Source organism: Aulonocara stuartgranti, assembly GCF_965226115.1.
Source record: "Aulonocara stuartgranti genome assembly, chromosome: 2".
Lineage (NCBI taxonomy): Eukaryota > Metazoa > Chordata > Actinopteri > Cichliformes > Cichlidae > Aulonocara > Aulonocara stuartgranti.
The window spans coordinates 28,466,837-28,478,775 of NC_138940.1; the positions used below are offsets into that span (position 1 = coordinate 28,466,837).

An 11,939-nucleotide genomic window follows, 5' to 3' on the forward strand; every position below is an offset into this window, starting at 1 on the left:
CCCCACCCTATCATGGGATTTCCTGAGGTCAGATGGACCAGGGTATGAGTGGGCGTTAAGGGGTCTGGGACGGGATCTCAAAACTGGATTATAGATGGCAGACGGTGTCATAAGTCACCGCCTCTGTTCAAAGATGGTCGCTCACAGTGGACATAAATGGCCTCTTTCAAACCATCTGTCCTCTGTGTCCAAAATGTGAACATTGGCATCCTCGAAAGAGTGTCCTTTGTCTTTTTGATGCAGATGGACCGCCGAGTCTTGTCCTGTGGAGGTGGCTCTTCTATGTTATGCCATGCGTTTATTAAGTGGCTGTTTGGTCTCTCCAATGTAGAGGTCTGGGCATTCCTCGCTACACTGTACAGCATACACCACATTGTTCAGTTTGTGTTTAGGAGTTTTGTCTTTCGGATGATTCCTCATTCATTGTAGCTTCGTGCTATTAACACTGAAAAATTCTCTGAGAAATGATAGATGGCACATGTCCCGTGATGGTGCGAGTGATTTTCAATAACTTTATTAAAACCATATTGTGACACAGACCAGAACACTTACAGAGCACACAACAGAAATAAATACCATCATGTGTACAGCGCTCATTGCCGAACAGAATTATTGCAGCTGGCTTTTGATTTATGTCATCCAGAAAGGGAGAGGGCATGCTATGTCATCAGACAGAGATACCACCAGGAGCTGGGCTCAGTGTGCCAAACACCCTGCCTGCTTTTTGACCGTAGAGAGCAGTTCCTTAAACACGTCATCGGCTCTGATATACAGCTAGGCTGCGTCTCAATCTAAAACAATCAGCTCCTGCTCAGCTCCGCTCGAGGAGGCATCGGGCTGCTTTAATCAAGGTCCATGTCAGGCTTGCTCTCTGTAGTTTCTGAGGCAGGATTGCCCGCAGCCTCGGTCGTTCCCTTGTCTGCCGCTGCTTCCTGGGGTTTCTCCTGGCCGTCGACGGGCCCGTTCTGCTCTGCAGGGGTCTCCTCTTTGGGAAGCTCCACTTTGGGTTTGGGCTTGGTCACGATCGGGTTACAAGCACCGAAAAGCTCCTGTGGAAAAATGAAATGATGGGTTGATTCAATAAAAACTGAACTAACCCTACAGTCTAATATTCCTAGTGCTTACAATCTTAAACTCACCCTTGTTTTTGCTTTAATGTCTTTGACTTTGACAGATGGATCCACCGCCAGGCTCTGTTTGCTCTGCTGGTTCATGGCACTGTTCATCCAGATCATTGCATCGTTGTTCAGTTTGTCCACCTTGTTTACATCTGCCTCATCTAAATGGTCATACTGCTCATCCTGGAAATCAAACAGGCAATATTATGTGCTGTGCAGGCAACAGAAGCTATTAATAGTAGTTCTCATGTCTTTTAAACAATACCGTGTAAACATATTTAAAAACAAATACATTTCTTAATACTGTAGTTAATAGTAGTCACCTTCATTTTGTAGGCTTCGATAAATTTCATGTACTGCTGGATTTGTTTTCCCAGCTCATCAAAAGCTTTAGGTCTCTCTTCAGACTCTGCATACCTGTCCTGAATCGGCTGACCAAGTTTCTGCAGAGCACACCGTAAACACATCAGTTAGAGGAATCAATATGTGATCAGATTAAGACAAGAAACATAAATAAAGAAATAAAAAGAAATCAGCGCAATAATCACCTTCAACTCTGCCAGTTTGTCAATGTACACCTGTTTGGGTTGGTCCTCTCCATCTTCATACAGCCAGTTTTCAGTATCCTCCAGCTTTAAGGACAAAACATCTCGGTCCTAAAGAATTAGAATGATTTCACATTATGTCGAGGGACGTTGAATCTGCTGCTAATTACATCACGGCTTATCTTAAACGATGAATGAGACGATGCTCTTCACTCACAGTTTCGCTGACGAACTTCTCCAGCATGCCGTGCAGTTTGTCCCTCATTTCGTACACGTACTCTTCTACATTATTCTTAGCGTCGTTCCTCTCCTTCTCCAGCTTATCCTGCATGATCATCTTGCCCTGAGGAGAACAAACACAGCCATTCTTACTCCCAAGCGAGATGACTGGATTGTGTAATGTCAGTGTGAGAGATGGGTGAAAATATAGGTACCTCATTTTCTACAAAAAGATTGAGCATGTCGTTTGCTAGCTGCCACTGTGGGTTGTTTTCAATTGGAAGCTCCAGAACTTTTGTCTTGACTTTGGGTTTTTTGGCTTGTGGAGGCTGATCGGACTTCTTCTCACCCTTGTTCTCCTCTGTGGAAGTCTAAGGAAAAAAAGAAAAGGTATAACAAAATATAAACACACAGAATGAAACAACTGTATTATAACATTTACAGTCTAATGAATTTGCTTCATAAGGATAAAACATAAAAATCAAAACATTTCAGGGTTCTAACATAAAGACTTTAATCTGGGCTATCAATATTTAACTGATTCTACACAAACATCTCACCTCCATCTCTTCACTCTCTCGTGGCGTCTTCTCTTCTGTTTCTTTCTGAGCCTCTCCCTGAGTCAGCTGCTCATCCTGATCTGTCTGCATTTTGCTCTGCTGTGGGAAGAAATTTAAGAAGTCTTTAAGAAGAAGCATCTCACAATGAGTACCGCATGACTCTTTGTGATGAACCGTTTGTCCAAACTACCTCTCCATCTTTGTCGGCAGCCTGTTCTGTTTCCATTGGTTCCTCTGCCTCATCAGACTTCTGCACTTCAACCAGAGAGGCGCTGGACACACTAAAGATTCCGTGAATGTTCACCCGCACTTTCACTTTCACTTTGGAACTCTCACCTGATGCCTGGGGGACAACTTTCTGGATCATAAACTGACCTGTGGAAATAAAGGGTTAAAAGGAGTAAAGATAAAAAAAATTAACTAGGAAAAATAGGTTTAGTGAAGCTTGTTAATCGCTGCCTGTCATATCCCACAGTCATTAAAAAGATATCACTCAGGGTCAGTTATAGGTCTGCATTTATTAAAAAAAACAAAAACAAACAAACAAAAAAAACCCTAGGGAGACTGCAACATATTATTAAAACCTGGAATGATAAAGGTGAACCGTGATGTATTAGGTAGAAACTGATCAGAGAGAAAGAGGGAAAAAAAAGATGATTACTGGAGATCATTTTAAAATTTAGTGAGATCAAACTGGTAAAACAAAACAAAAAACTAACACACAAAAAGGCCACATTTAATAGTGAAATTAAGAGGATTTCAAGCACAAGGAACTCAAAGCATTGGGCCTAAACAGCTGTGTAGCCTTAAGAAAAACTCTTATCAGTGAGACTAATAAAAAAGGCTTCAGTTGGCAGAAGGAACATAAAAATTGGACTCTGGAGCGACGGAAAAAGATCATGAGGTCTGTAAAGGATTTACTGTGATGGTCACATCGTGGTACAAAGAAAAGTGGATTAAGTGATGCACTCATCATCCATAGTGTAGAGTACAAGCTTATGAGAGCAGTGTTGATGATGTGGCATTACTTCAGTTGGTCAGTTCTTGGTTCAACAACATTCTGCACCCAAAACTTCACCTGACAATCTGGATATAGTGAGTCAACAGGTTTTTCGATCATAGGATTTTTTTTTTCCATCTTTATCATCGATGGTTCAATTTGTGAAGGAGTTGTTCAGGTATCACGAGACATCAGTTTCAATGGGACACCAACTGGTCCAGACATTAACCCAACTTTTTAGGGTGTGCTGGAGAAGACTATACACAGTGGTCCACCTCTTCACTCGTGAACACAAGATCTTGGTGAGATACTAATGTGATTCTGGACACAGAGAAATCTTAAGACATTGCATACGCTTATTGAAAAGAAGTGATGGCAAATGAGCACCATCATCAAAGCTTATGGGGTCCAACTGCACATTAGTGTGTGACTTTGTTTGGCCAGGCAGTAAATTTGAAAGTGAGGAAAGGTACACCAACCAAGATATTTTTCTAAGGACTTTATGGGGGGGAAAATAAAAACTTATAGGTACAAATCTAGCTGTGTGTCTGCTTGATGTGTAGGTAACCAAGTTTTAGGAAGGTTTCATTTCTTACCTATAGTGGGATCTGGATAAGGCAGCTCATTAGGGGAACTGTAGTAAGCCTCCAAAGAGAAAGGCTCTTTCCGGTAGAAAGTCAGCACTTTGGAAAAGGGCGCAGCATGGTTTTTGGGAAACACCTCACAATCACTGCAACAAATGAATATTAAATTACATTACGGTAACTAAGATAAATGTCAGCATAAATAAATAATGATGACGATAATAATAATAATAATAATAATGAAAAACAAAGAAGCCTTTTTCTTTTTTTACCTCACACCATCCTCTGCAGCAGAATGCCATTTCAAAGAGATGGGATATGGAACGGCATCTGTGATGGAGAATTCACGGACTTTGAAGGCCGGAGACAGGATTGCGCACTGAGGAGAGAGATGGCCTTGTGTCAATGAGCACTGCAGTAGCATTATATTATATTAACTCCTCTCAATCATCAACACTTGTTAAAGTTTGCCAGATGCAAACAACTGATTATTTTCCAGTAGACATCAGAATAAAACCCGACTGCATTGTACCTGCAGAGCGCATCCTCTGGCCACAGCTTCATCAGCATTCAGTGTAGTGCTCAACTCCTTTCCAAAGAATTTGCTGATTCTCTCTTTGACAGCTGGGATTCTAGAAGCACCGCCGACTATCTCAACCGCATAGATATCTTCTTTCTTCAGTTCTTATGAAATAAAAACAAAGTTTAATCTTAAACATGAAGAAAAACTAATGAGTTCCTTTTTTAAACTCAATTAGACAAAAACTAAATTAAACTTACTGGCCTGTTCCAACAGACTCTGCAGAGGGGGTTCTACTCGGGCCAAAATGTCAGCACACATCTCTTCAAACTGAGCCCTGCAAAAGAAAAGAGGAACATGCCGTTAGATGTAAAGTAGATATCAACAATCAGCAAAAAAAAAAAAATCACTTTCTTGTCGAACTACCTGTTCATTTTTCCAGTGACATCGATGTCATTCATGAAGCACTCGATGTTGAGTGGCAGGTCAGAGGAGTTAGCGCTCATCAGTTTCTTCAGTTTTTCAGACTCCTGGTAGAGCCTGACCAGAGCCCGGGGCTTTGACTTCACATCAAGCTTGTACTTTTTGCCAAATTCCTCGCAGAAATGTTTAACGACAACCTCGTCAAAATCCTTTCCTCCCAACAGCGGGTCACATGCTGTGGCAAGAACCTGAGCGGCAGGGTAAAGAGTTATGGTTATGACACAAACTCAGTTGTAGACTGATAAACTGTGTGCAGTGCACTGGGATGTCTACACACCTTGAGTTTGCCTTTATTAAAGGCACACACAGATGTCTGGTATCCAGAATGGCCCAGGTCCACAAACACCACATTCCTGGCCTTCTCCTCAGGAGCAGGCAGATCCTGTTTGTAGATTCCATAAGCCAAGGCAACTGCAATCGAGTCAATTAGAATTTTTAGGTGTACCTTATTAACTAGTTAGAAAATGGAAGCTTACAAACAACACCAAGCTAGAGTGGCTTTGTATGACTCAAAGCTCAAAATAATCCTTATCTGATAATTAACTATTTTATTTATACTGGGCAGTGATGTAGCCCTTTTAGTGACTGATATGATCATATTATGATATCTCCTTTTAAGAAAAAAAACTGTTTGAAATTTGAGTATGTAGAGCATTCGACTGATTTGAGCATCCACCACTTTGAATATGACAGAAAATGATCAAGAGCAGAATAGGTCTCAATTACTGTCAGATCAGAGTTGGTTAGTGAGATGCACTTCCTTGCCTAAAAGCTCTGGTACAGACCTGCAGTTGTCTCATTCATCAGCCTCAAGCAGTTGAGTCCAGCAATCTGAGCAGCATCTACTACAGATCTCCTCTCAGCATCAGTGTAGTAGCAAGGAACCTGGTTAGAACAGAAGGGAGTCCATTGATTAGTCTGGTTAATCAGCCCGCAAGGTGGCACACACTATGATTTGATTCTGATCTTTCTCAGCTGGTAAACAGTAGATAATTTGGTCACACGACTATGCTCTCATGTTAAGCAATACAATGTATCTGTGTCTGAATTACAGCAAAGTCACAGACTGAATGTCACACGCATCTTTAGCATTTGCAACAGGTTTTTATTGTTTTGAAGGTTGGAAATGCTTGTGTATGATTGCTGAGAAATAAACTTTCACTGCCAATTTGAAAAGAACTCTGAGCAATTAAAAAAAAAACAACTTATAAGCAACATTCTCAAAAATGAATCTCTCATCCAACTCCAGTCAGCTGTCCTCTGCTCTGCTGCTTGGAAGAGTTAAGCATAATGGAACATAAATCACGTATCTGCCTGCTGCAAGTTCTGGTTTAGAGTGCAGCAGATCTCCAGAGCAGAAGGATTACTACTGTAACCACTATAAGTTCTTGGAGGAGAGTTTAATTATTAATTCTAAAATAAGTCTGATGCACAATCAAAGGTCATGGGTTTATGCTAGAATATGGATGATTCAATAATTAAGACTGGATTTAGTGAAACCAAACTATGTAAAACATAGACTCTCTGTTGTATGCCATTCTCTCAGAGCTTGTGTATTATTCTATTAACCTACTTAATGAAAGACAGATTCAGGACAAGTCTGATCAAGTAACATGACAAATGCATGTGAGAGGCATGGACTTGTTATGACAGCATACTTACAGACACAACGCAGTCAGCCACGGGCTTCTTCAGGGCGTTCTCTGCCGTCTCCTTGAGCTTGGTGAGAAGCATGGCGGTGACCTGTTCGATGCTGAATACCTTTTCCTCCTCCATGTACATCACCTTTAACAAAAATCCAATTGACAGACATGGAAGTTTATTACGCGTCAGCTCAAAATGAGTGTTTTGTATAGTAGCAGATTTTTAAAAAATATTCCAGTTAGTGACACAGAGCAGCAAAAGGTTCTCAGAGGTTTTCAATTAGATCCTCAAAGAAAAACAAACCCATTATCAGCTGCTAGAGAAAATGTCAGACCAAGTTTACTATAAAGTCAGGTCTGGAAAAAGAATACCAAAATTTTAACTATAATGCAAATGTTCCCTCTTCTTCTCTTACCTTGATGCCTGTTGTTCCCGAGGGCATTTGTGCAATATCGTAGACCATGTTTTCTTTGAGGGACTGCACATATGGATCTGAAAATGCCCTGCCATGAAACTTCTTGAACCCTTGGACTGTGTTCTTGCAGTTTGTGACAACCTGTTTAATGAGAGAAAGAAAAGAAAAATGTTTAATTGACACACAAATACTAACTGCACAAACTGTCAATTTATGACTTGGCAAATTGATTTGTGTTGGTGCAGTTTCTGTGTAGAGTTGTTCATGCTCTGTGCACTGTGTGATGAAGCGACCCCCACACCGGTCTCCTGGGCAAAACCTGTACCCAGCACCTCTCAGCTTCTCGTGAAAACATACCTGGCTTTTTGCAGCTGCACCAATTGATCGATTCCGGGGTCCAAAAGAAACACATGCTCTAAAAACAGAAAACACAATTCACCTCTCTCATCTACAACAATTGCTTCACAATGGTGCAGTTAGTTCACCAACTGGCGATATAATATTAACCCTTTCACGTGTATTTTTTAAGATTCTGAAATCACAATTCTATGGTCCTTTATCTGGTTTTTCTGTGGACCGAGAGCGTTAAAAATGAAGCACAATAGGCTGATAATGTGGTTTTGACAGCCTGGTTCCGGCCTCCTCCCGTCAGCCTGCAGTAAAACATCCATCACCTGACTAGTTAGGTCACTTAACGACCTTTAAATATTTTTTCGATGGTATTAATGTATTCAAACCCCAAAAGAAACAATAAATTAAAATCAAGTTATCCCAGGGTTTCTTTTCTCCAACAATTTCGTTCCGGCTTGCTAGCATTAGCTTTAGCACTCACATGCTGTTTCCTGTTGTGAAATCTGTTAGCATGCTAACTAGCTAGCAATGTTAGCTTCACTCAATATTAGGATATAGAAAAGTGCATTCATTCACATTCTGTAGGCGTTATCAACGCAGACGATAGATTGCAAAGCATCCTCAATGATGTGACTAGTCGTACTTACGGTGTACATCGATCGCTGTATTCATTGGCGACAGTTTCAATCCCTCCGGCTCGGGCTACTGCTACATAGCAGTTTAAAAACCCGACGTCAAAGCCTACAACTGACATTATCGCTAGTTAACTTGGTAGTGTGGAGTTACAAGGAGGAACAAAAATACAGTTCGGTGCTCAAAGTGACAACGGTGGCTACAGAAGCTCTCAGTCAGCGGACGGTGATACACCCTTGTTCTTCTTGTTCCATGAAGCTGAGCAGCAGCATGCGGTACGCCGGCAGATGCGTGACAGCGTTCAGGAATTTTCTGTCTGTGCACTGACCAATAGCATCCGACTGCGGGGACCAGAGAGATGTCATGCGCCACCTACAGCTCAGACCCGGTATCGCATCAGCAGGTCTTTTTTTTTTTCCTTTGGGGGTCGCAAAAGCGGATCATGTGATTCCTTCTCACCGTTCATAGCATCCTCTTCTGTCACACCAACCCTCTGCATGTCCTCCTTTGGTACATCCATGAATCTTTTTTGTGGCCTTTCTCTTTTCCTCCTCGGTGGAAGCTCTATATCCATCCACCAACTCTTTCTCATATCTTCATGGCATGGGTCATCATCTTTATCGCTGTATATTTACTACCACTCGGTCTGTCACACTTGTTTCTTCTCTTCTCTATACCTCTGGAATCCTTACACTCTCCATGACTGTGTTAAATTATCTGGTTAAAAACTCAGCTGAGCTCTGCATACCTCCACATGTATGTTATCTAAACCAACTGCCTTTCCACTCATTCTTTTTATAGCTGCCATCATTTCCTCCTGCTAATCCTCTGCACTTCCTGATTTACATCTTCCTCTCTCTCTCTCATTTTATACATTCATCAGGTCCTCAAAGTACTCCTTCCACCTTCTTAGCACACCCTGGTCACTGATTAGTACATGCCCATCTCTATCCATAATCACCCTAACCTGTTGGACATCCCAGTATCTCACTAGAGTCTGTATGATCGCTGTCTGACTTCTGGTAGCTGTAGCGTCAACCATTTGCAGGTTGGTATTTTCTTAAGTATCACAACTACTTCAAATCAGCTGTAATAAAATTGTCTGGCTGTTAAGACTTCTGATTATGTTTCTGGCAACTCTCACCAGCTAAACATATCAAGGAGTCACATCAGCAAATCAGCATCAGGTGATGCAAAATCATGTTGTTACAACAGTGTGTTCTGCTTTTACTTTGACACATAGTACCCACTTACGCTATGGCAACAGCACTCACCAGTGACTGTGGTCAGCAGGACACTGTATTCTACAACATCACAAAGTCAATCAGCCTACTTTTATTAGACACTCATGAATCTGGAGATTCAACTAACACAGGGAAGGAATACAGTATATAAAGTTCACTGTCGTGCAAAAAGACAGCTGTGGCACTGCCTCCACCCCTCAGACTCAAAGCGTGGGGATGATTCCTGAAACACTGAGCCTGAAAATAAATACATTTATATGTCTTATATATCCATTCCTCAGCACTGCTTTTATGACTGACTAGTATTAACTTCTGCAGTTGAAACATTTGTCTCATCAGTATTATTCTCATGGGATCAAAAATAGCAAATAATCACATCAAACGGTTCAAACTCACTCAAACACAGATTCCAACATTTTTAACCACACTTTTTTCTGTGTACTGATAAATTAATTTAATGCAAAATATGTATTAGAATATCTAAAACTGCAACCCTATCACAACATCCACCACATTCTAAGTGAAAACATGACAAACTGGTGTGCACAGGCATCAGATTATTGGCCAGAACATCACCAAACATCATTTGCGAGAGTACCACACTTATCCTCCAAATGTCACACTCTAACTTAACTATTTTTTATTTTGTCATTCAATGTTAGGAATTAAAGTGAACCAACAGTCAATCAAAACTGATTTCACATAAATATTTTCACTTTTTATTGGTTAGACGTACAGACTTGGAATTATAAACAGAGGGCAGTTTAGAGAGGCGGTGCGTGTTCATTGATCGTTCTCGTAGTCGGCTGAATTCTTCCTCTTGCCCTGCTGATGGACGCTGTTGCCCCAGCTGTAGGTCAGATACATAAGGACCATTGCTGCAAAAAGGAAGATTACAAAACACATTAGCATTAGCGATCTGACACTTTATGCACCTTACTGTGAAATAAGTGTCTTTAGTAAATCCTTAAAAATCATATTGTCTGTCTCTTCATTCTCTTCAAATCTTCACTCATGCTTCACACATGACACGACTAAAACACTTCTATTATATAAGCACAAATACTGTTATGGTCAAACTCATAATCAATTAATTTAACAGGTCATCTAGGTTTGTCTGTGAAGGTTCTCAGTCACCCAGGTCATCGTAGTCAAAGGAGCTTGCAAAGAAAAGCGTCTGGACTTCTTTAAGTTACTTGAAGACGTTTCACCTCTCGTCCGAGAAGCTTCAACTGAAGAAGCTTCTCAAATGACGTTTCACCTCTCATCTGAGAAGGTTCTTCAACTGAAGAAGCTTCACGGATGAGAGGTGAAACGTCTTCAAGTAACTTAAAGAAGTCCAGACGCTTTTCTTTGCAAGTCATCTAGGTTTGCTTTATTTTCTCTATCTTAAAAATAGCCTAAAGTAGTTCAGAATAAGATCCTTTTATAGTTTAAAATACAAGCGTTTTTAGCTCAGAAACCAACTCCAAGATTCCAGGTGAAGTTTAACTAGGAAAATATGAATGACAGAGTTGAAACAAACAGGCCAAGCATGCTACATATGCTCTTATTTAATTTTAAGAATTTACTGATATTGACACAATGAGCTGGTATACCAGAATCCTAACATAGTGTAAAAGAAAAACACTCACGGGGTGCAACTTTGAAGAAAGACGACGTGACCCTCCTCCACACATTTGGGATTCCCTTGGAGAAGTAGTTGGGGAAAGCCCTCTGCTCAAAAGGGGACAGACTGTATGTGATTATATGCCTGACCTTGGCCAAGTTTCCAAAGTGGCGTCCCATGTTTACTGGAGAGCTGGGCTGAAAAGACAGCAAGACGCATACAAACACAGTCATCAGTGCTTAAGTGTTTCTGTGAGCTGGATTTAAAGAAAATATTTTTAACCCAATAGCTGGATAATATATCTAATGTTCTCCTCAGAAACCAGCCTGTCATTGGAAAGGGGGTTATTGGGGTTACTGAATTTTAAATATACATAAAGGGCAATACATACGTGTCGTATTAACTTTAACGTAAAGTCGTCATTTAAACGTTAGCTTATGTAATGAGGTTCACAAGTCAGCTTTATAAAGCTGTTTTATGTAAGAGTATTACATAAACAATCACCTGCCCTTGTCTTAAAGACTTCCTGTGATAGTCACTAACACAGAACCCCCAAAAGGGTGCCAGATTGTTGATCCGTATCCTGTCTCAAAGAACACAAAATTAAAATCCCAAACGAGCTAAGGTTAGCCGCGCTAGACGTTAGCTTGTCTGTTAGCTCAAACAGGCTAGCTCCTGAGGTACAAACAGACCTTGAGCTTGCACGAAAGCGTGGTATTTGAATCGCAATAGGCTCACACTAGTTCAGTTTCGCTATAAAAAAAATTACTGACATATCACGTTTTAGTATTACGGATAAATTCAAGAAAAACTTTTCAGTTGAAATAATGACATTGAGACTCACCGCTTTGCTTGTCCACGGTGTTTCTGAACACTTCCGGTGTCCGTCGACCTTTGTTATTCAGGCGTCAGCTCACGCCGAGGGCATTACTGCCCCCTGACGGGCTGGTGTTTAAACGGCAAGCCATTAACTGAGTGAGGAAAATGTGTTTTTTCTAGTTCCAGGTCTATTAA

The 11,939-nt window shown here is 40.9% G+C and overlaps 2 protein-coding genes across 2 annotated transcripts; both read right to left on the reverse strand.

The window, feature by feature from the left end:
- Window positions 1-498: 498 nt before the first annotated feature.
- Window positions 499-8,422, reverse strand: hspa4b (heat shock protein 4b). Its single transcript, XM_082504837.1, has 19 exons — window positions 8,087-8,422; window positions 7,446-7,503; window positions 7,089-7,229; window positions 6,692-6,814; window positions 5,815-5,914; window positions 5,307-5,440; window positions 4,973-5,217; window positions 4,807-4,883; window positions 4,559-4,710; window positions 4,299-4,405; window positions 4,039-4,172; window positions 2,633-2,817; window positions 2,443-2,541; window positions 2,098-2,253; window positions 1,881-2,006; window positions 1,667-1,774; window positions 1,442-1,561; window positions 1,140-1,301; window positions 499-1,049 (listed from the first exon to the last, which is right to left on the reverse strand). Exons 1-19 carry the CDS (start codon window positions 8,191-8,193, stop codon window positions 843-845), a joined length of 2,541 nt encoding a protein of 846 aa, XP_082360963.1. The 5' UTR covers window positions 8,194-8,422; the 3' UTR covers window positions 499-842.
- Window positions 8,423-10,021: 1,599 nt separating this feature from the next.
- uqcrq (ubiquinol-cytochrome c reductase, complex III subunit VII) lies at window positions 10,022-11,868 on the reverse strand. The gene is made up of 3 exons (XM_082545143.1): window positions 11,770-11,868; window positions 10,951-11,122; window positions 10,022-10,194 (listed from the first exon to the last, which is right to left on the reverse strand). Exons 2-3 carry the CDS (start codon window positions 11,102-11,104, stop codon window positions 10,100-10,102), a joined length of 249 nt encoding a protein of 82 aa, XP_082401269.1. The 5' UTR covers window positions 11,105-11,122; window positions 11,770-11,868; the 3' UTR covers window positions 10,022-10,099.
- Window positions 11,869-11,939: the final 71 nt, after the last annotated feature.

Bases quoted from the DNA above. Each gene is read 5' to 3' on its own strand.
- hspa4b (XM_082504837.1), bottom strand. From the start codon at position 8,193: ATGTCAGTTGTAGGCTTTGACGTCGGGTTTTTAAACTGCTATGTAGCA. The intron at 4,884-4,972 runs GTAGTTCGACAA...TTTCTTTTGCAG, and splicing joins GTCACTGGAAAAATGAACAG to GGCTCAGTTTGAAGAGATGT. The intron at 1,302-1,441 runs GTGACTACTATT...TTTGATTTCCAG, and splicing joins TCGAAGCCTACAAAATGAAG to GATGAGCAGTATGACCATTT.
- uqcrq (XM_082545143.1), bottom strand. From the start codon at position 11,104: ATGGGACGCCACTTTGGAAACTTGGCCAAGGTCAGGCATATAATCACA. The intron at 10,195-10,950 runs GTGAGTGTTTTT...TCCTTTTTGCAG, and splicing joins TTTCTTCAAAGTTGCACCCC to CAATGGTCCTTATGTATCTG.